This window comes from Gopherus evgoodei, chromosome 10 (genome assembly GCF_007399415.2).
Source record: "Gopherus evgoodei ecotype Sinaloan lineage chromosome 10, rGopEvg1_v1.p, whole genome shotgun sequence".
NCBI lineage: Eukaryota > Metazoa > Chordata > Testudines > Testudinidae > Gopherus > Gopherus evgoodei.
In genome coordinates this window covers 73,010,089-73,031,073 of record NC_044331.1, presented here as the reverse complement: position 1 = coordinate 73,031,073, position 20,985 = coordinate 73,010,089, and the positions used below count along the sequence as shown (strand labels likewise).

The 20,985-nt window shown below is 40.8% G+C and overlaps 1 protein-coding gene across 2 annotated transcripts; it reads right to left on the bottom strand.

Annotated features, from left to right (window-relative positions):
• Window positions 1–702: 702 nt before the first annotated feature.
• On the bottom strand, window positions 703–20,022 carry GET4 (guided entry of tail-anchored proteins factor 4). Of its 2 annotated transcripts, XM_030578152.1 has the most exons (10): window positions 19,789–20,022; window positions 12,201–12,279; window positions 11,516–11,597; window positions 11,071–11,205; window positions 10,362–10,511; window positions 8,642–8,780; window positions 6,361–6,501; window positions 6,202–6,277; window positions 4,797–4,869; window positions 703–2,066 (listed from the first exon to the last, which is right to left on the bottom strand). In XM_030578152.1, the coding sequence occupies exons 1-10, from the start codon at window positions 19,950–19,952 to the stop codon at window positions 1,978–1,980; spliced, it is 1,128 nt and encodes a 375-aa protein (XP_030434012.1). In that variant the 5' UTR covers window positions 19,953–20,022; the 3' UTR covers window positions 703–1,977. The 2 variants fall into 2 exon arrangements, with proteins under 2 accessions (XP_030434012.1, XP_030434013.1); XM_030578153.1 differs by lacking the exon at window positions 11,071–11,205 and having other exon boundaries at window positions 19,789–20,018.
• Window positions 20,023–20,985: the final 963 nt, after the last annotated feature.

Sequence of the window (20,985 nt, the reverse complement as noted above, 5' to 3'; positions counted from 1 at the left end):
TTCAGGATATGTTGAGGAGCTCCATCTCCAAGAGGTGGTGCACTGTCTGCAAATGAGGGGTATAGGGTGGGCTTCAGGAGGCTACACAACATGTGTCCCTAGATCCATTCATAGAGCCAATTACCTCAGACAGTTACAGGTTGCATCTCTGAGTCAGCAAACACTGGCACCTGAGATGATGGTTTGAAGCATTTTTCCCAGGTCACCCAGAATGCTTCTTTAAGGGAGACCTGTGGTATCATAGGGTTTACTGTGGATCTTCTCCTGATCCATGTTGTTCAGAGAAATACATTTAAGCTTCCAGCAAACAAAAAGGATTAAGCAAACAGAAGGCAAACTGCCATCTAAGACCACCAAACAGGTAGGGTTCCTTCCCATTGCACCAACTCTAATCAAGGTAGGAGGGGGAAAAGCGATTAGAGAAGCAGAGCTCGACTGCTGGAAAGCATGAATATACAAACTTCCTATTGACTGCCTGACACGGTTTGAGGAAATGTCAGTCTGTATTTGTAGCAAGCATATCCCAGAACTAGTTTTAACTAAGAGCTATTGACTTCTGGAGGTAAGAAGCAAGACAAAACTGCAGAAGTTATCCAAAGCCTAAGATGAGAACTGCATAATCAATGGTGATGTCAAGGGAAAATGCCTTAAAAATATGAGACCTCCAACTGTGAAACTGTCAAAAAGCAACAGTGCTACAGATCCCAGTATAAAGTATTTATTTAATACTCAACAATTAACACAAAGTCCTCCTTTAAATTCATTTTTTACAGTAAATAAAAATGTATTATTCCCCCCATGCATGATCACTGTGTATTAATCTAAGCCTTTTATTTTAGATGTGAAAAAATAAAGTGTTTCCCCGATTTCATCTTTTAATCATAGAGCTATCACGTGGTCCACTGCATTGAAAGGAGACAAGAATTATTATGCCTAATGCAGAGTTTGTGGTTATTTTTTACATAAAGTGTTAAATGAATCAACCACCCAATAAAAATAAATATTGTATCTTAAAGAACTGATAGTTTTGCAGTATCCCTTTTCTGTAAATAGAACTGTGTTTCAAAGATTTCCATGTGCTGCTTTTAGCAAACAACAAAAAGGAGTGGTTTTGTTTGGTTACTAAAACAAAACCTCAAACTGTCACCTTTACACACTATTGCAGACCTACCTAAAAGACTCCCTTCTAAAAGAAAAAAACTAATATGTTGGAGGATGTTTTTTAGCTGCTGAATATCTATGTATAAAACAACAAGTCTAAAAAAATTCTGGTCTAATTAGCAGCCAATCATCTACATTCAAATGATTCATTCTTGAAAGTGGTTGCTCACCTCTCCTCTGATAAAGGAACATCTGTATAAGAATGGTGTAATTTGGAAACTGATTTTAGATACACAGAATTGTTCTGGAGTGTGCAAATTATACTAATTGCTGTGGCAGGAATGAATTTCACGGATGTGTGTGTGGTATTGAAGTTTCCTGAATGTGCACCTTTAATTACACCCTCTCTGGGTTGTCTTGAAATACTTCTGGCACTGGGTTTATAGATCAGCTATACAACTATTTACCCTGCCTTTCAAGACATTCCTTTGTGACAGCAAAGGTCAAGCATTTTTCATAATACACTAGAACAAAACTGGTTTAAAAATGTAAAGCAACAAATGAATGTTTATGCTTTATCTTGTATTATTGTGAAAAAGGGAATACTGCATTTGAAACTGTAGAAGACTATATATCTTAATCAAAGCCACCAGCCAGCATATTGGAAGTCTGATAACAATCATTCCAATCAGTTCTACTGGCTATTTCTTTTTACATAAATAATATAGACCAAACATCATAAAACATTTCAGCAATCTTCTTTAACAGAACAGAGGAGCCCTTTTAGTTGTTGAGAAAATTGCAGGACTCAAATTCTGAAATTGTCTTTTGAGTTACCAAATTGCCAAATTCATGCAGCTCCTAATGAAAAAAAATTCAATCAAGTTCAATAGGACTGCTATCTTCTTGACCATCTTCTGCATCATCATCTTCCCCAGTTCCCATCAGACTGTTTAAAAGATTTCCTATAATTAAATACAGGATAGTTAAATTTTAATTTTGGAAAACTGGTGGAGTAAACTATTTTATTTTGAAGTTCATTACTGTAATGGAGTGGATAATTAAAAATATAAATATAGAAGTTAAAAGGTATTCCTCAAATTACAGCAGCTTCACAGTAGGGTACATTGCAGGCCCAATCTGTGTTTCTTATGTCCCTTTAAGTTATTCAGGTGCTTACTGTTATAGGAAAAACTTTTACTTCAGAATTAATCATTCTTTAAAAACAAGGCCAATTGTTAAAAAGCACATGTGAAAAACATTTTATCATTAATAAAAAGTGATTACAGAAAACCACAGTAATCATCTCAAAAACTGCATGCCAAAGCGAGCTAGAGCACTTTAAAATCTGAACTAGAATGGACTAGAAGTGTAGTTGAAGCCAAACGTTGTTCTATAAAAAGTCTGAGTATCTGAGTCTCCATTTACAAATAAAACAAATCAATATATTTTTAAATTAAAAACCATATAAGCAGTGAAGTTATTTACATTAATTTTGAAAGCTACTTTTTCCAACTGAAACATTGTCTAAATATTACTCCTGGGGGGATTCTGCGGCACAAAATTCTGCGCCAAACTTCAAAAAATAAGCAAAATTCTGCAAATGTTATTTGTCAAAATAATGCAATATAATATCACTAGTTTCAATTGTTTTGGTAAGTTATTTAAAGTACAATACAGAAAAAAGTCACAATAACTATTTAGCATTTCCTAACAACATTAAAGTTAAGTTAGAAATACTTGCTAACTAATACCCTGCATTCCAGTTATAATCCTGAATTTTCATTTAAACTGCATTACGGAACACCAAACATGGGGGGGGGGTGGAGTGGGGTGGGGAGAGTGCAGAATGTCATTTTAAAATTGCTCAGACTTTCACACATGAAAGTCATATACAGTTTTGTTCATCATTGTTCTGGACGTAGCTGGGTAGTTTGGAAAGGGGTTTAGTTCTGATTGTCCCGACATTTTATTGACTGCTTGGTAAATGTTTTATTTGCCCTGAGAAAGGGAACAGTTAACTAACAACAGAATAATTAACAACATTACTATGCAGACAGGTTGCTACACTTCTGCTTCAGAGAATGAGATCAATTGACAATCAACAGAAACATTAACAAAACGTGCTGGGGGTTTTTTTTGTTGTTTTTTTTTTACAAAAGCTATTTTCTTTAACATAAAAACAATTTTCAGTAACATGATACTAATATTTAATTAAGTGTTTTTTTCAGTTCTCAAGAAGTTACATTTTACTAGGCAGGCAGAGTGCTACACTTCTGCCTCGGGGACAGAGCCTTCCACCTGACCAACAAAAAGACCAACCCTCCTCCAGCCCTCAAGTGGCAGTATCGAGAGAGGGACAGTCTCTCTCTCTTGTTGGCCAGCCTCAGTAGGCACACACATGGAGCCCCTCTCCCCCTGCAGTGATCTGCGTCTCTGGAACAGAAGCACCGCCTTGGCTGCTGGGGAAGAGATGCATGTCTCCCCTCCAATTTCTTTTCCATTTTTCTGCATGGGGGGGCACAGAAATAGGAGGGCCATATGAATTCTGCACCCATGTCCCCATGGGCGCAGAATTCTGTCAAGAATAAAATATGAAGAATTCTAACTTCAGTGGGATTTGAGGACAACCAGCACTTTAGTGACCAGCCCCTAAAAAGACATCTGAGAAATTACAAGTTTTTAGATATATCAGAGTGATTGATTATTGACATGCTTTTTAGGTTCCAGCTTTTACTGAAGTTGCCTCCGTTAACCCTGGAAAAGTTGCTGAAAGCACTGAATGGCAGAACAGATATACATTGTAGCATCTGCCTTAAATACAGGAATGAATCTTGGGAAACAAAATTGTGGTTTATAACATAGCGTTTGCATGCCCTCCATCTCACTCTCACAGATTCAAACTTCTGAAAGCCTGTTTACATACTGGATCAATTACAATAGTAATATTTTTACTAAACTTTGGGTACCAGATAAAGGAATTAAACATGTATTTATTATAAGCCAAAGAAGTTTCTGAGGGAGAATTTATTTCTTTATGGGAAAAATATTGTAGTCAATGATTTTTTTTAAATATAACGTGATTCAATGTGTTCCACTGTGATTTAAAAAATGGAAAACGAAACATGAATAGTACTTTGTAACTGATGTTTTGATTTCTTCTTCCAATAAGACTTCTGTAGAAAAAACTGTATTAATATTGATTCCTCATGCAGAAATAAACATTTACTACACAAACACTACTTACTTTGAAAAATCATAGACTTCTAAGGTCCCAGTTCCGCAAATACTTCCAGACGTACTCAACTTTAAGAAATGAATATTCCCATTGAAATTAATAGGAATACTCATATGCTTCAAGTTAAGCCAATGCATAAATTTCAGCCGGAGGGTCTACTTTGCAATTTACTACTTAATCTCAGATTTAATATTTATAGGGATATTATACCATTTCTTCCCTTTTTTAACCAAAGTGAGGATTTTAGAAACTTCATATCCATTACAAGTGTAACTGATTCATTTTATATTGGTGACTACTTTTATCTATGTTTACTTGTGTCATAAAGACACTATACATACATTAAAAATAATTTAATAAATTAGGCCAAATACAATGAGTGAGTAATAGTCCATAAACTGGTACTATTTCCAAAAAGATTAGACGTATCCATAGACATTTCATTGTTATAATTTACCTAGTAATCCTCCATAGGATGACGTCTGCTTGGGTGGAACTCCAAAGAAGAGCTGTCCTATTCTGTCTAAGTACTGAAATGACACAAAACAGATATTAATTGTTTATACATGTCAAAGTATCTAAATAAGAAAAGTCAAACCCTATAATTTTCTAGCACAGGGGTGGGCAAACTTTTTCCATACCCGGATGTGCCACATTGTATGACGGACCATGAATGCTCATGAAATTGGGGGTTGGAGTGCAGGAGGGGGTAAGAGCTCTGGCTGGAGGCTGCAGGCTCTGTGATGGGTCCAAAAATGAGGCGTTCAGTGTGCAGAAGGGGCTCTGGGCTGGGGCAGGCGATTAGTGTGTTGGGGGGGGGTGAGGGTTCTGGCTGGGGGAGCAGGCTCTGGGGTGGGGCTGGGGATGAGGAGTGCAGGAGGGTGCTCCGGGCTGGGAGCAAGGGGTTCGGAGGACAGGAGGTGGATATGGGCTGGAGGTTGGGGGTGGGGGAGGTTGGAGGGGATCAGGGGTTCAGGCTCCGGGCAGCGCTTACCTCAAGCAGCTCCCAGAAGCAGCAGCATGTACCCTCTCTGGCTCCTACGTGGAGGTGCAGCCAGGCAACTCTGCACACTGCCCCGTCTGCAGGCACCACCCCTGCAGCTCCCATTGATCGTGATTCCCAGCCAACGGGAGCTGCAGGAGTGGCGCTTGGAGTAGGGGCAGTGTGTCGAGCACCTTGGCTGTCCCTAAGTGTAGGAGCCAGAGGGGGGTCGTGCCACTGCTTCTGGGAGCCGCGTGGAGCCACGGTACGCAAGAAGGGGGGCAAGCCCCCGACCTCACTCCCCAACTGAAGTGCCGGAGCAGGCAAGCCCCGGACCCTGCTCCCTAGAGGTAGCTCAAGGGCCGGATTAAAATGCTTGAAAGGCCAGTTGCAGCCCCCAGGCCTTAGTTTGCCCACCTCTGTTCTCGCAACACAACTTCTCTCTCTGATTTGCAGAGAAACAAATACTTTTGAAAAAAATAGAGACAATGTACTTTACATTTATGAATTACCCTAACTGCTCTCTCAAAAGGCAATTGTCTGAACCTCAGATTGTTCCAATGACAAATACTTTGCACAGTATCAATCCCATTTGATAAAAACCTGACAAAAAGTCATCTGTTGCATTTTATTAGGCTATACAATATAGGGTCACCAGACAGCAAATGTGAAAAAATGGGATGAGGGTCGGGGGGGGGGGGGGGGGGGGATGGTAAAAGGAGCCAATATAAGAAAGAGACCCCCAAATCAGGACTGTCCCTATAAAAATCAGGACATCTGGTCACCCTAATACAATATAGCACGTGTGTCTGTTATGTTGAAAAGGCATTATTTAATCTATTCTACTGGGCTGTATTACAACTAACTACTGATAACTCACCTCATTATACATAGGATCTCTTTTCAGTGAAGGTTGATACTGTTCACACAATACTGTAAATACTGTTAGTTTTCCTCTAGAAAGGAAACAAAGCACAAAATGTAATCGTAGCACAAAATGAAAAAGTTAATTAGAACCAAAGTAATAAAAAAATCATACCCATCAACAGCCAGTAACAGAAACCAGATGAAATTTAGCAATGGTTGTACAAATGGAGGCCCCTTTTCTATTGAAGGATGTTTCTGTGTATATGTCGTAAAAACCACTGATGCACTCGTCTTATTTTTTAAGCAGAGAAATCTGAAAGAGGAAGCAGTAAAATAGATGTTAAAAATGGTATTTGGGAGCTCCCATGAATTTCTTTTAAACTAAGAAAAAAAAAGTCTAATGTTCACTTTGATCTACAATAACTAACTTAAAAAGCCACATCAGGCTCAATAGATCAGTTAATAACAGAAGCTCTGTTAACTGAAAATGAAGAGCTCTAGCAACTGCTTAAAATCAGCCAAGGAGAAAATTGTTAGATGACTTTAAAGAACAGCAGAAGCATTTGCAAATTAATAAGAGTCACACTGTTAGCTTAGATAGCAATAGTTAGTTAATGAGAAAGTTAATCTAAAGGAAGACATGATTCTATCCAACTTCATTCAACTTCTATCAGAAGCTCATGAAAAATTATAATGGGTGCCACTTTTTATGCATAATTCAGGTTAACTGGAACTGTCTTTACTGTGACCAAAAAGTTTATCCCATGGAAATAAATTTTAATTTCAGCGCATACCTCATTTTTCCTGATATCCAAAATAATCACCCCCCTCTTTTGTTGTGCAGCTGTTAATCCTGAATGACAAAACAAATTTCTCTTCTACTCTTGGTACTGATTCAGTGCTAGTACATCAAACAAGTTCTGTCCATATTGTGTCTACCAGTCTTATCTTAAGTAAATAGAGTCAGATTCTCAAACAATTTGTCACTAGTTAATGAACTGATTGATGACCAAGATCATCTGATTCTTGAATAATGCTAAGTTATTTCTAGTTATAGTTTTTGCAAGACCTGCACACTTACTGGGAACTTTGTGCTCAGGTGGTAAATGTTAGTAAGTATTGAGACGGCTGTAATGAGAGACTTAATTTTCAGTTCTGTATTAGCCTCTGTACCTAAACCATTAGGCATTGTGGGTATTTTTTTTATTATTAATTATTATTGTTCACTGCTCAAGTTACAACATCAATTTTGCATAGGATTATAGCTTGTGATAAATCCACATACGTTGTAAGATTTATTCCAGCTATACATCTAGGTCAGTAAAAGATTTAGCTGCAAAAATACTGCTTGGCAGTACCTTTATAAATGCCTTTATAATACCTTTATAAATGCTTTTCAACACAGGTAATTGCCCTGCCTGTAGTGGAAACCCATAAAGGGACTGCTCCAGTTTATAGGTTGGAGAATGTTACAGTAAACGCAGAAAGACTAGGCTCGAGAGGTGTTTCAGCATGACAAAAGCAACTACTGTTCCAACCCGCCCAACCTGCCATATAAGAGGCTTATTATAATAAAAAAAAATATAGAGGTGACAGATGAAAGGGAAGCCATTTTTACTGGCAGTCAGGCAGGCAACCTGGGATCTGCTCATGTTCAGAGTGTGTTAGTTAAAACAGAGTTAAAACTGACACAGTCCAGGCTAGTAAATCAAAGTATTTGACTATCAGTTTGTAAACCTGCATAATTATATGTATTCCTTCCCCCTATAAAACAAATACTTTAATGATCTTAGGAAACTGGCAGTAACTCCACTCACTGAAGTACCCTACATTGCCATTGAATGTGCTTGATGAAACAAAAGTAGTTCTTAGATGACAAGCTCCCAGGCAGCGACCACATCAGCCTTTTGTGTTTGCACACAGCCCAGTGCAACGATCTGGGCCTCTGGGCACCACCATTACATGAATAATAATGAGTAGGACACATTTTACCATCAGCCTTTCAGAGGGTATTATGAAGAGAAGGGAATCTTACAAATGATCACAAATTCATTTTTAACATAAGGGAACTAATACTACCTCTTAAAAGGAGAACTTTTACTTTAATTATGAGGATGCTACTCTCAGATTCAGATGGATTAGTTTAGTTCTCCCAATAGTTAGTGTGCTTTCACATCGTCACCGTCAATTTTTTTTTTAAACACACATAAATATATAAATTGTAGGAGTGGGTCACATACAATCTTTGAATCAATATACAAAGTTTTTCCATCTCACTAACTACACAAAAGACTAAAAAACTTTATTCACTTTTACAATTTCTTTTGCAAAAAAGATATATTTAACTCGTAGTTACCCTACTTAGCTTGAGACCAGACCCCAGAATGCAAATAGTTTAATCCAACACTTTGCACAGCAAACGCTTTTATAACAAATAAATGTTGAACACCTACTGTAAGACTGCCTGAGCCACAAACATGTCCACCTCACTGCGATATCCCCTGGATGATGAATATTCTACTAGCATATTAGCACATCCTTCACCATCTGTGGAGTGCAAGAAGTGATACCGAGATTCACAATAGTTTTGCTCTACAGAAGAAAGACAAAAAGAAAACGGCTGTTAAGAAATCAGTTTGTTATGCTAAATTCAAGAACATTCCGTAGGTTTGTTCCTTTTCCAAACAGATGTGTCATGAGAGCTGTTATGTAAACATGGGTATATACAACAAATACAAGGAAATGGCCATTTCAAACAAATTAAGTACATTTAAAATTAGTAATATTTAAAAACTGTTTGTATTCAGATATTGCTTCCCCATCTAAATCGGTCTTACTCCTCGAATACACAAAATTACAATCTTGACCCTCAGCATATTAAATATATTACCAGTAGTGAGATGATGGGGCAAGAAGATTCACCTTAAACTCCAATGCCATTACTTTGAATTGTGTGGAGAAGAGGTTTTGCCTAATTTTAGTCTGACTCACTCTATCAAACTTAAGTTATTTCTATACTGTAGCAAAAGTTAATAGGGAATAAAAATTTACCAGAACTTCATTTCAGGTAAAGCTGTATTTTAGCTAATGGCCATGGCACAGTCATGATATTAATTATATTTTGAACCCAAAAGTCCCATTTTAATAATCCAGCCTTCTTCAAATTAAAGTCTGAAAAGATATGACCTAAGAGAACACATACGGATGGCTAGCAAGTCATCTGCTCTAGTCTGAGCACACTCAATTTTAAGTACACGCTGTTTCCTTCACTCATCACGTCCACACTACTGCTGGAGCTTCATTGAGAAACCAACACTAATGCTTCAGAAATATTCTCACTCGGCAGCTGACAACAGCAATACCCATCAAACAGCAACCAATAACTCACACAATTACATCACTGAGAAATAGTACGGCACATCAAAGGCAGTCTGAACTTTCGACCAAGGAGTAAAGTTTACTATTTTTGACTAACATCCGGACTTCAGAGCTGCAGAAGAGCAGGTCTGATTTTGTTTTGTTAGAAAGTTCACTTAGTATACTGGTGTTAGTAGAGACCCATGGACGTCAAAGAAAGTGACTTTTTGTTCAATTATTCTCAAACTAACATTTCTGTGGGCTCTATATAACACATCTTAAATTCATGCGTCATCTCTGACCAAAGTAAGAGTTTTATGCACCTCTCTCATCACATTGTACATTTGATTTCACGCATAATGAAACCACAATAAATTCAAGAAAAGGGCTCTGAAATTAGTTATGTTAAGTAAGCCTGATAGTCAGAGTTCAATTTCATGTAGACACTAAGTCAAAAACCTAAAGACTACCGGGAAGTGTTGCCATGTGCTGAAACTGTCTCTGGCAAGTTTATCCAGGATTTTTTTTAAAAAAAGCAGACACTGAAATAACTTATAATCGATGGTATCTTAAACTCTCTTGTGACTAGCCTGGGTTTACTACAGGACTAGGTGGAAGCCTCACTCTGTGCTCTGCTCTCCAACAGGTTCATCAAGCAAAATTTTAAATTACACAGTAAGAAAAGAACAAATCCAATCTATACAAATTTATATTTCATTTTTTCACCCTTAAGAAAATTAAGTTATTGATATAATTATCTTAAAAGATTTCTAAAATCTCAGTGTTACAAAAATGAGCAAAGGCAATTGTTCCTACCTTTCCACAATGTGATGGCTAATAACTGATGTAGTTTCGGATGACCGAGTTTCCCTGATCCACCACTGGACCATTTCAGTGCTCTGGACACGAAAGCTACTCTTTCAGGAGAATTTGGATCCATCAAACTAAACACTTTAGCCAAGTTTTCTAGAAGCAATACAAATATGCAATTAACATTACCAGGTACGTAGCAAAGTTTCTTCTGTTATCAACAAACCTTTGTAAAAACATCTTGAAAGATTAGTTGTTCTTCTTAAATGAGTGACCGAACAATGTACTTCCATGTGTAAAAGTCAATCTTAGATCTGTAAATCAGTAACGTCCAATTGACCTCTCCGCTGCAGTGCCAGAAACCACACCTTGCCTAGTAACTGGCACTAGGTAGGAACAGCTTCCCATGTCCCATGGCTTAAGACAGATGTTCCTTTGCTGTCAGGGAGTTCCATTGAGGAGACAAGGCTTCAGTTAGGAAGGTGCACACCAGTCATAAGAAGTGTCAGGGATGGGAGCCTCTAATTAGGAGCAGGGCTGTCCGAGGACCGTGGAGTGAAATGCCAGACTGGATCTATGGAAACCAAGTGCATTCCCTATCCCATTCTCCAGTTGGTCTGCAGGCCCCTAGAACAGCAGTTGATGTGGAAGGGACTCTTCATGCGATTTCCAGCTGGGCAGCTCAGAAGAAGGGCTTTATGAACTGCACGCTTACCCGACAAGCAAAGTTTCTTTGACAAAATGGCCGACCCGCAGGCAATGCACACATCACCACACTGACTGGATAGGAAGCCGCTGTCCATCAAAGCGGCGGAGAGGTCAATTACTGTGCAGACAATACTTGTCGCTCCTGTGCTGGGGAGAGGACAATGCCAAAAATCATGCTCCACCTATAAAACATAGTGATGTTTGCTCAAAGTATGTCCGTATGCTTAGAGCCACATCAATTACTGAGAATCCATTATTTTTCCAGCAATTTTGTCTGCATGTCACTTCTGGAACTAAATTAGCCCCTTAGCAAAACAGGAGCCCACAACTCATGGCACAATGAAAGGGATTGAAGGTTTAGGAGAACTTTACATTTCTGATAACACAAATTTCTCTGAAGTGCAAATACACTTGAAACTCTGTCAAACTAAACACAAATGAGATAATCTCACCTAGTAGTTCATCTGTTACTTTTGCGTCCGATTTCTCTAAGGACTCTAAAACCAGCATGGACAGATCAGCAGCACTGTTTTGCTACAAAATGTGCACAAAAACAAGAAATGTATTATTAGTGCTGAAGCTACCATTAGTTGCTAGAATAAGGTCAAGAAAATGCTTAAAGAACTTTGTGAAAAGCAAATTTTCAGATTGAACAGGGACAATTAACCCTGTTCCACCCTCACAAAAAGTAGCAGCAATTGAATAAAGTAAACCGAAAACCTGCATGAAAATACAGCACAACTGGCTTAGGCTGCAAATGCAGTGTGGACACACATGAATGTCACAGTCTCTACAAGTGATGCAATTCACCTCTACACAGAAAAGACACAGGACTCGTGCACTAGGAAAAGACTACATAGCAACTTCCCACAATAAAGACTTGTCGACATGGGGACATTCGGGAAAGTTAAGATGAATTAACTAAATCCTTGAAGAAGGATTAAGTTAACTAAATAACATCACACAAGGGTTTAATGGGTTTTAACCTATGTACTGCTTCATGATCTTAGTTGATTTGTCTTTTCTGATTGTCCTAGTGTAGACAAGCTCTAGACTGCTAATAAGCCCAAAACTTTAACACTAATGAGTCACCATTTAACCCTCAAACAATTTGGAAAAAATAAAAGGATTTCTTACTTGGCTGTGACTAAAGAACAACAGTGCCCCCGAATACATCAGTTCTCTTGCTTCTGTGTGCTTGCCTTGGGACATATACCTGCAAATAAAAACAAAGCAAAGCAAAAAATTCTTGAGATTAAGTATCATTAAGCAACAGGTTTCCATATATTCAAAAATCACTTGAATATGAAAGTCATTTAATACTACTTGAAGCACAAGATGACACAGATTTATTTTCAAAGATGTATGTTTGTATTGAAAAATCAAAGTATAGACAAGTGAAAGCTACAATAAAGCTGGTTGTATAGAAAGCATATAGTATATGAATGGATCTTATTATAAATATTTAAAAAAATAATAAATTTCCCTTTCCTGGTCCTCACCCAAAAGTTAGTCCCAAAAGGAGAACAGATCAAAAGTTATAAGCATATGAAAACAAGGAATTATAATAGAACTTTGGAACATCACATTACCACTTTTGCCCTAATAGAATTTTTAAATATCATAGAATTTCAGGGTTGGAAGGCACCTCAGGAGGTCATATAGTCCAACCCCCTGCCCAAAGCAGGACCAATCCCCAACTAAATCCCCAAATCCCTAGATGCTCTCCTCAAGGATTGAACTCACAACCCTGGGTTTAGCAGGCCAATGCGCAAGCCACTGAGCTAATATTCTTACTCTCTTGGAACAGTGGAACAGCATCCAAAAGTCTGGTATGATGCACAAGACAATTATTCTTATTATGTGAATAATAAATGAAAGTCTCCAGTGTATCCTATTACATCAATTAATATATGGAAGTTTAAAGTGTTTTCAGTATAAATGGTATACAGCACTGTAACATACGGATGAGCCATTACAAGACCAGCTTGCACATCACAAACATCATATCATAAGAACGGCCCTACTGGGTCAGACCAAAAGTCCATCTAGCCCAGTATCCTGTCTTCCCACAGTGGCCAGTGCCAGGTGCCCCGGAGAGAATGAACAGAACAGGTCATCAACAAGTGATCCATCCCCTGTTGCTCATTCCCAGCTTCTGAGACATCTTTACTCAACTCTTTCCCAGTCTCTCTGATTACCACTTTTGGCTGCTACACAAGAGGACATGAGAAGTGCAACCATCCTTTGTAGAGCCAAATTAGCTAAGCTTTGATAGTATCTACAAAGCTGACAGCAATCAGAAAGAGTTACCACACAATATTTCAAAAAAATCTGAGCAGTCACTTTACAAAGACGTCTACACTTGCATTTGCTAAGGCCTAAGACTGTAAGCTGGAGCACATTAAATCATCCCTGGATGCCCTGAGATGTCCACACTGGCAAGGCACTTAGAGCGCCTGGACCCCGCAGCTGGAGTGCTCCTGGCAATCCACCTCCACGAGAAGCATAAAGCTTTCTGAACCCCAGCTGAAATGCCACAGTGTCAGTATAGATGATGTGTTGCATTACTGCACTGTGATTGGCTTCCAGAAACATCCCATAATCCCTTGAAGTCAAGTGGCCACTATGGTCATTGTTTTGAACTCGGCTTCAGGCATGCGGATATCCCATTTCAAAGCTCTGTTTCTGACATCCCGTAGGCTTATCTGCTCCGGGACACAAAGCATACCAGTACTGTGGAATGCTCCTGCTGGAGGGGGAAGAGGGGAAGGGAGAGAGAGTGTGCGTGTGTGTGAGAGAGAGACGGGGACTGATGTCGGGTTTCCCCGTTCCCCCAGCCCCTGTCTGAACTTACAAGATAGCATGCTGACACACACTGCCCCCCAAAACACACAGTCTCTCCCCCCCCACATACACACAACACACTCCGTTCCACTCCCCACCCCCTCATTTGAAAAGCAGCTGGCAATGTAGTAAGATGCCCATGGAACAATGGGATTGGGAACCCTGCATCATGTGATGCTGTGCCTGCCGCATTAGGCATTGCAAACCTTTCCCAAAGTACACTGCAGCCACTTGCATGCTGGGATAGGTACCACAATGCACTGCTCTCTGTGGCCTTGCAAGAGCTGCTAATGTGGACATGCTCCACAGTCACAAGGAGCACAGTGTGAACACACAGCAGCACTTTCCTTGCTGCTGTCTCCAAGGGCTGGTTTAACTCCCAGTGCTCTACATCCGCATGTGTAGACATAGCCTTAGAAACTTTACATTTCAAAACCCAATTGCTCAACAATTCAGCTTCTAGTTTCTTCATTTAAAAATGAATGTTAAAAACTGAAAGTGAGAAAAAACAACCACCTTCATTCCAAAATTGCTATTATAAGGCCATGTGATTAGTACCACACTGCAGTCATTACAATCTCCTGGTCACAACCACCACTACTCTCTATAGCTAAAGGTTTTGTATAGAATACTACACCTCGGCGAGCGGAATAACGTTTGTTGCACACCCGCTGGAGAGCTGCAGCGCCAGTCTGAATGAGGTGTTGCATTACTGTGCTCTGATCGGCCTCCAGAAACGCCCCATAATCCCCTTAACTCAAGTGGCTACTCTAGTCATTGTTTTGAACTCCTGTAGGAATGCAGAAATACCCTTTCAAAGCTCCATTTCTGACAGCCGGCATGTAAGTCATTACTGTGGAATGTTGTGTGAGAGAGAGAGGTGGGGGAGGAGGTCTGCTGCTGTCTGAACTTAGAAGACAGCATACTGACATGCTCTTAGCCCCCAAAAACCCACTTCCCCCCCTCACATATACACTGTCACACTCCACCCCACTCCTCCCATTTTAAAAGCACGTTGCAGTCACTTGCATGCTGGGATAGCTGCCCATAATGCACCACTCCCAATGCTGCTGCAAGTGCTGCAAATGTGGCCATGCCAGTGTGCTTGAAGTTGTCAGTGTGGACAGATTCTAGCCCTTTCCCTACTGCGCTCTATGAAGGCTGGTTTAACTCAAAGTGCTCTACATCTGCAAGTGTGGCCATGCCCTAAGTGGCTTGGCAGTGTGTACCCCTCAGGAGTTACACTGCAGAAAGCTGCTTTACTGCGCAGAAACTTGCCCAGTGTAGACAAGACCAAAGTTGACCTTCCTGGATTCCCACTGATCTTTCAGCCAGATAGATAAATAAAAGAACAGAAATAGTATCTTTTTGAGCTAAGATTTTTTTTGCTTTCAGCTAAATTTCTGAGGCTGACACTGTTCAAATGTCAATACTTTCAGAATTTTAATATATTGTATGCTCCAGTGATTTCACTTTTATTTGATGATACTATGTGTTCCAAATTATTCTGCTCCTTGGCTTGTTTGTGCGTTTGTTTATTTGTTCTTTTTTTTCTAAACTAAAAGATTACCTTTATGAGACTGCTTCTATACAGACTTTTTGAGGACTCCAGCATATAGCAGGGATTGGTTTACTGAATGGATAAATAGTTTCGTATGTGACGATTTTGCAATCCTGGCTATTTATATTTTGAACAATGGCTGTTTGTTACTTTTATATACATAAATCAGAAAGAAAAAAAGAAATTGCTATTTCTTAAACTGATTGTAACAATGTTCCCTCTGGCCAGATAGGACCAAAATACCTATTTCCAACAGGAGTATCTCTGTTCCTCCTCCTACAAGCAAACTGCATTGTAACACCACCTTCCTGCTAAGTGAACTCTAGAGACCCATTAATATGGATAGTTCAACATTACAAGGTTCTTTCTCAGTTCCTTGCTCCTATTCCACTGCCCCCAAAGCATTGCCTTTCAAGGTCACCACCTTGGGAGTAAAAGACCAAAAAAATCAGGAAAACCCCTATGACTAGGTGTGGAATCTCTCTCTTAAGTTTGTAGCAATTTTATTTATTTAAAACAGCTCCTTACAAGTCTATTTTAACTGCCAATAAAGCATACAACTATAAATGGAAACTATTAGGAATCCTATGTCTGCCAAAAGCTCAGTTAATTTCCTTCTTTTGAAGATAAGACACTAACAAAATAATACCATTTTAAAATGAAAATTGTTCAAAAAAATAGTTGTGTTGACACAACTAATATACTGCATTACGCTTATCAAGATATAAGCGGTGTGTATTTGCATAGTAACATAGTGGAATTCTATGTGCAGGTTTATTCAGATATGAAATGAGCATATTACAAAAGCTAAGACAAATTTAGCCTTCAAATCTTTCAAAAATAGAACGTCTCACTTCATGATATTGTATAGTCACTCTCCAGATCACAAGTGAAGTTATTACGAAAGCAACATGGGAAACTAAGTAGCACTGTATCTGGCATGTCAATTAATTAATTAAATTGATAATACTTCTTGTTCCTGATAAGATTCACTATTGTTATAGATTACAGTGGAGTGGGAGCAGGGAAATGTAGAAATGGATCAAAACATTTCTGAAAATGAAACCTTGATGGCTTACTCAGATTAAACAAAGTGTCCATGACCATTAATAAAACGGAAGCCAATTTGACTACCACCTTGAAGTTATACCTGGAAGTCTGACTTGAAATTTCAAAAGTCAGAAGCCTAGATGTTCTTGAACCAGTCAGCACCTACAATAATAATGAGACCCCAGTATGTACATTTATAGGAACATAGGAATTTCCATACTGGATTAGACCCGAGCTCCATCTATCCTGTCTCCAACAGTGGCAAGTATCAGATGCTTCAGAGGAAAGTGTAAAAATCCTGAAGCAGGGAGAAATGGATAATTTGTCTACCCTCATTAGATCTCATCCTAATCTCTATTAGGGAATGGTTTAAACCATAAAGTTTAGTATCTCTTCTAAAAAATTTTAGCACTAACTGTAACAATTCTAAATATTCTTGTTATTCCTAAGGGGTATCCCTTTCTGAATATTGATAAATTCTTGGACTCAGTGACTTCCTGTGGCAAGGTCCACAGTTTAATTATGACTTGTTACGGGGAAATATTTCCTTTTTATTATTTTTGAATTTACCACTTTTTTATTTCACTGAATGCCTCCTTGTTCTTGTGTTATGCCTGATCTACCCATTTTAAATTAATTCAGTGGGTTCAAGCCAGGATGCAAGTTACTGCATTTTAAATTACTATGAAAGAAGAGACTGCTTGTTACAAGTTGTGTAAGAAAGAAAAACATTGTCACAATCTAAACTTTTCTGCAACAAAATTAAAGATAGATTTCTGCTGACAAACTGTTTCAACAGAAGTATTTGGAGATGTATTGTTACCCTTAAACATCTGAGTATTATTTAGTCTCTGTCACTAAGACTAATATTAAATGCAAAAGAGTGTTTAATAATAAAGTCTTACACCATAGATGACAATTCAAGATTACAACAGCCATGTACTCAAAGTAGTAATACCACAGTACAAATATTGTACCATGAAGCAGACCCTGTTACATTACTCATTAATAGGCAAGGCACAAAATGGAGTTGTGCAGTATGCCTTTTTTTTAAATTTCCAAGTTGACTAAACATGGTGAGAAATCAATGCATTTTAAAGAGTCTTCAAATCAATGACACTAAAATCAGGACATCCAAAAACCAGAATTACATCTGATCTGCAATTAAAAGTCGACCTACCCAACAACCCATTTGGGGAGACACCCTCACTGCGGATTCATTTTAAGATACATTTTAAATCATCTTACTCTTAAAATGGGGGATTTCATTGTGTATTTTAATTAAATAATTAATCAATATTTGTTTTGTTTTTTAAATTCAAATTGTAATTTTATGACAGGTATGAAGAAATTTGCACACTGTACTTTTACATATGAATGACACTTAATTAGAAGGAAAACATTTTGGAGTAAAAGAAGAGTTTACAGGTTCCAAGGATATACCTATGTTACCACCAGATGATAACTCTCACCCAGCATGAGGTTTACTGCAGAACTACTAATTCAGTCACACCAATATTAACACACTGCACTACAATTCTATCTTCCATCTGGGGATCTCAAAGTCCTTTAGCAAATGTTAATTAAGTCCTTCGGCAGCTTGTTTTAATATAGTCAACCTTTACATAACTCTGCCAAGAAATTGCTCCTCATTAACTCAAATTCTTTAATTCTTCTTAAAATGTAACCTTATCCTTTTAAGTTTAAACATCCCTAAAAAGGAATGAAAGCAGTTGAGAAAGCGGAAGGGGGATAATGTAACTAACCCATTTATGCATCTTAACAGAAAGGTGCAACACTACCTTGATCATTACCTCTCTTTCCATTGGTTAGAGAGGGGAGACCCCGACCAACAGAACTGGCCTTAGGATGCCAAGATGCTGGAGCAAATTGGCATAACAGGGGGAAAGGGGGTACGAAGAAATGAGTAAGGAATCTTTTCTCCAATCCTGCTTGCTAGTCTATAAGCAGCACCAAAAAGCCAGAAAAGGAAAAGAGAATGAAAAACCTAGCTGCATTTGCTTTTGGGCCTAACTGTTGTTGAGATCACCTGGGGCTCTCTAGACGAGTGTGATGACAGCCCAGTGAAGCAGTGGACTACAAAAAGGGGAAAAGTTGAATAATTGGACCATTTATATAAAGGAGGCAAAGGGCCCACAATTTACAGGTCTGTGTGTGGACCTTTCACAAAAGGTCAAGCACTCATCATGCCACAGCAGAGTGGTGGTGAAAAGCTAGGTCATGACCTGCCTCACCTCCCAGACAAATCACTTCAGGGTGGAGAGTGGCCCAAGATCATTAACTACAAGACCCCACCATCAATGGGTGGCCCCAACCTCCGAGTAGGTTAGAGATTAGCCAGTCTCCAGACTTGCTGGCCAGGGAGTCTCAGGGCACTATAATGCCAGCCTCCACCCCATGAACATCTATGTAGCTTGGGCACTCCACGCCCCACACCAGCCAAGAGCCTTCACTCCCCTCCCCCGCAGCCAGACTCCAGCCCCCTTCACTCCCCGCTCTGCCATCAGCCAAGAGCTCTTCTCTCCCCCCAAACCAGACTCCAGCCCCCTTCACTCCCCTGTCCCCCACCAGCCAAGAGCTCTTCTCTCCCCCCAAACCAGACTCCAGCCCCCCTTCACTCCCCTCTCCCCCACCAGCCAAGAGCTCTTCTCTCCCCCCAAACCAGACTCCAGCCCCCCTTCACTCCCCTGTCCCCGCCAACCAAAGCCCCTTCCCCCCCCCAAACCAGACTCCAGCCCCCCTTCACTCCCCTGTCCCCGCCAACCAAAGCCCCTTTCCCCCCCAAACCAGACTCCAGCCCCCCTTCACTCCCCTCTCCCCCACCAGCCAAAGCCCCTTTCCCCCCCCAAACCAGACTCCAGCCCCCCTTCACTCCCCTCTCCCCCACCAGCCAAGAGCTCTTCTCTCCCCCCAAACCAGACTCCAGCCCCCCTTCACTCCCCTGTCCCCCCAAACCAGACTCTAATCCCCCCTCCCCGACCCCCCGCCAGCCAAGAACTCTTCTCCCCCCCCAAGCCAAACTCCAACCCCCCCTTCCCTCCTCCCCGACGGGGAAGGACGAACTGGGGCGGCGGGTAGAGGGAATTATTCTAACCCCTCCCGCAACCCCCTTCCCCTCAATTCCACCTCCCCTCCGCACTTCACGCTACTCTTCCCGGGGAGCCCCCCCGTAGCCCAATCAGCCGGCGAGTAGGCGAGACGGGCAGGCCGCGCGAGCGGCAGGCTCTGGACCGGGCCGGGCGGTACCTGAAGAAGAGGGTCCGGTACATCTGGTGCGCCTCGTAGTATTCGCCCTTCTCCACGCTGGCGCGGAGCTTCCCCTCCACCCGCTGCACCCCACCGCGGTTCCGCCCGCCGCCGCCCTTCGAGGCCTCCTGCTCCGCCGCCGCCGCCATCATCGCCGCCGCCATCGATGGGGGGGGAGGGGAGGCGGAGAGAGACAGGGGCCTGGCCCCGCTGTTCTCTACCGGGCCGGCTTCCGTCAGCCCCGCCCACCGAGCAAGACGGCAGCCTGGGCGGGCCAGTTCCCGCAGCATAGCTTCGCGTTGGCGACGCCACACCACGTGACTCGGCGTCGGGCGGGGGAGAGAGGTGGCAATGGGGGCGGGGCGGTAATCGCAGTGGAGAGGGTGGTAGAGAGCGTGGGCTGAAGGGTGGGTGGAGGCTGTGGTGCGATCCAGGCTGAGCTCTCCCAGCTGGAGGGAGGGTTGGGCTCCTGTGGCAGGATTGCTGGCTAAGGCTGCTGCAAGGATCCTGTCCTAGCCCACTTGTGCCTGTTTGGGTGCCCTTGTGCTTTGCTATTACTGTAACCTGCTTTTCTTAACCTTAGAAATGTGAGGGACGTCAAGCCTGGCTTTGCGGGGGATCTGTAGAGGGGCCGAGCAGAGGTGTATTGTGAACTCGCCTTATCTCAAGTCCTGCTGAATCTTTTACAAAACCAAACTTTCTCCAACACGTGTATTAGTCATGAGTTAAACAGGGCATCAGTGTGGAGGCAGTTTTGTCAATAAAATTATACATAATCCAGGACTAGCTGCTCGAAGAAGTAGTCATTTAAGGTGTCAAGACACTCTTGAGGATACCACATCATCATCCCTTCCTGAGGTGATATGTACCCAGTCAATATGGGGATAGCTGCAATCTCCCATTATTATTTTTTATTTTAATAGTCTCTCTGTTCTCCCTGAGCATTTCACAATCATCACCATCACCATCCTGGCCAGGCGGTCTGTAATAGAGCACTATATTCTTATGGCACAGTTTGGTTCATTGAAGATTTTTTACTTCATTTGATTCTATGCTTTCTTTCATGAAGTGCGCCACTCCCCCACCAGCATGACCTGTTCTGTCCTTCAGAAATATTTTATTACCCTGGTATTACTGTGTCCCATTGATTATCCTCATTCCATCAGGTTTCTGTTATGCCTGTTATATCACTATCCT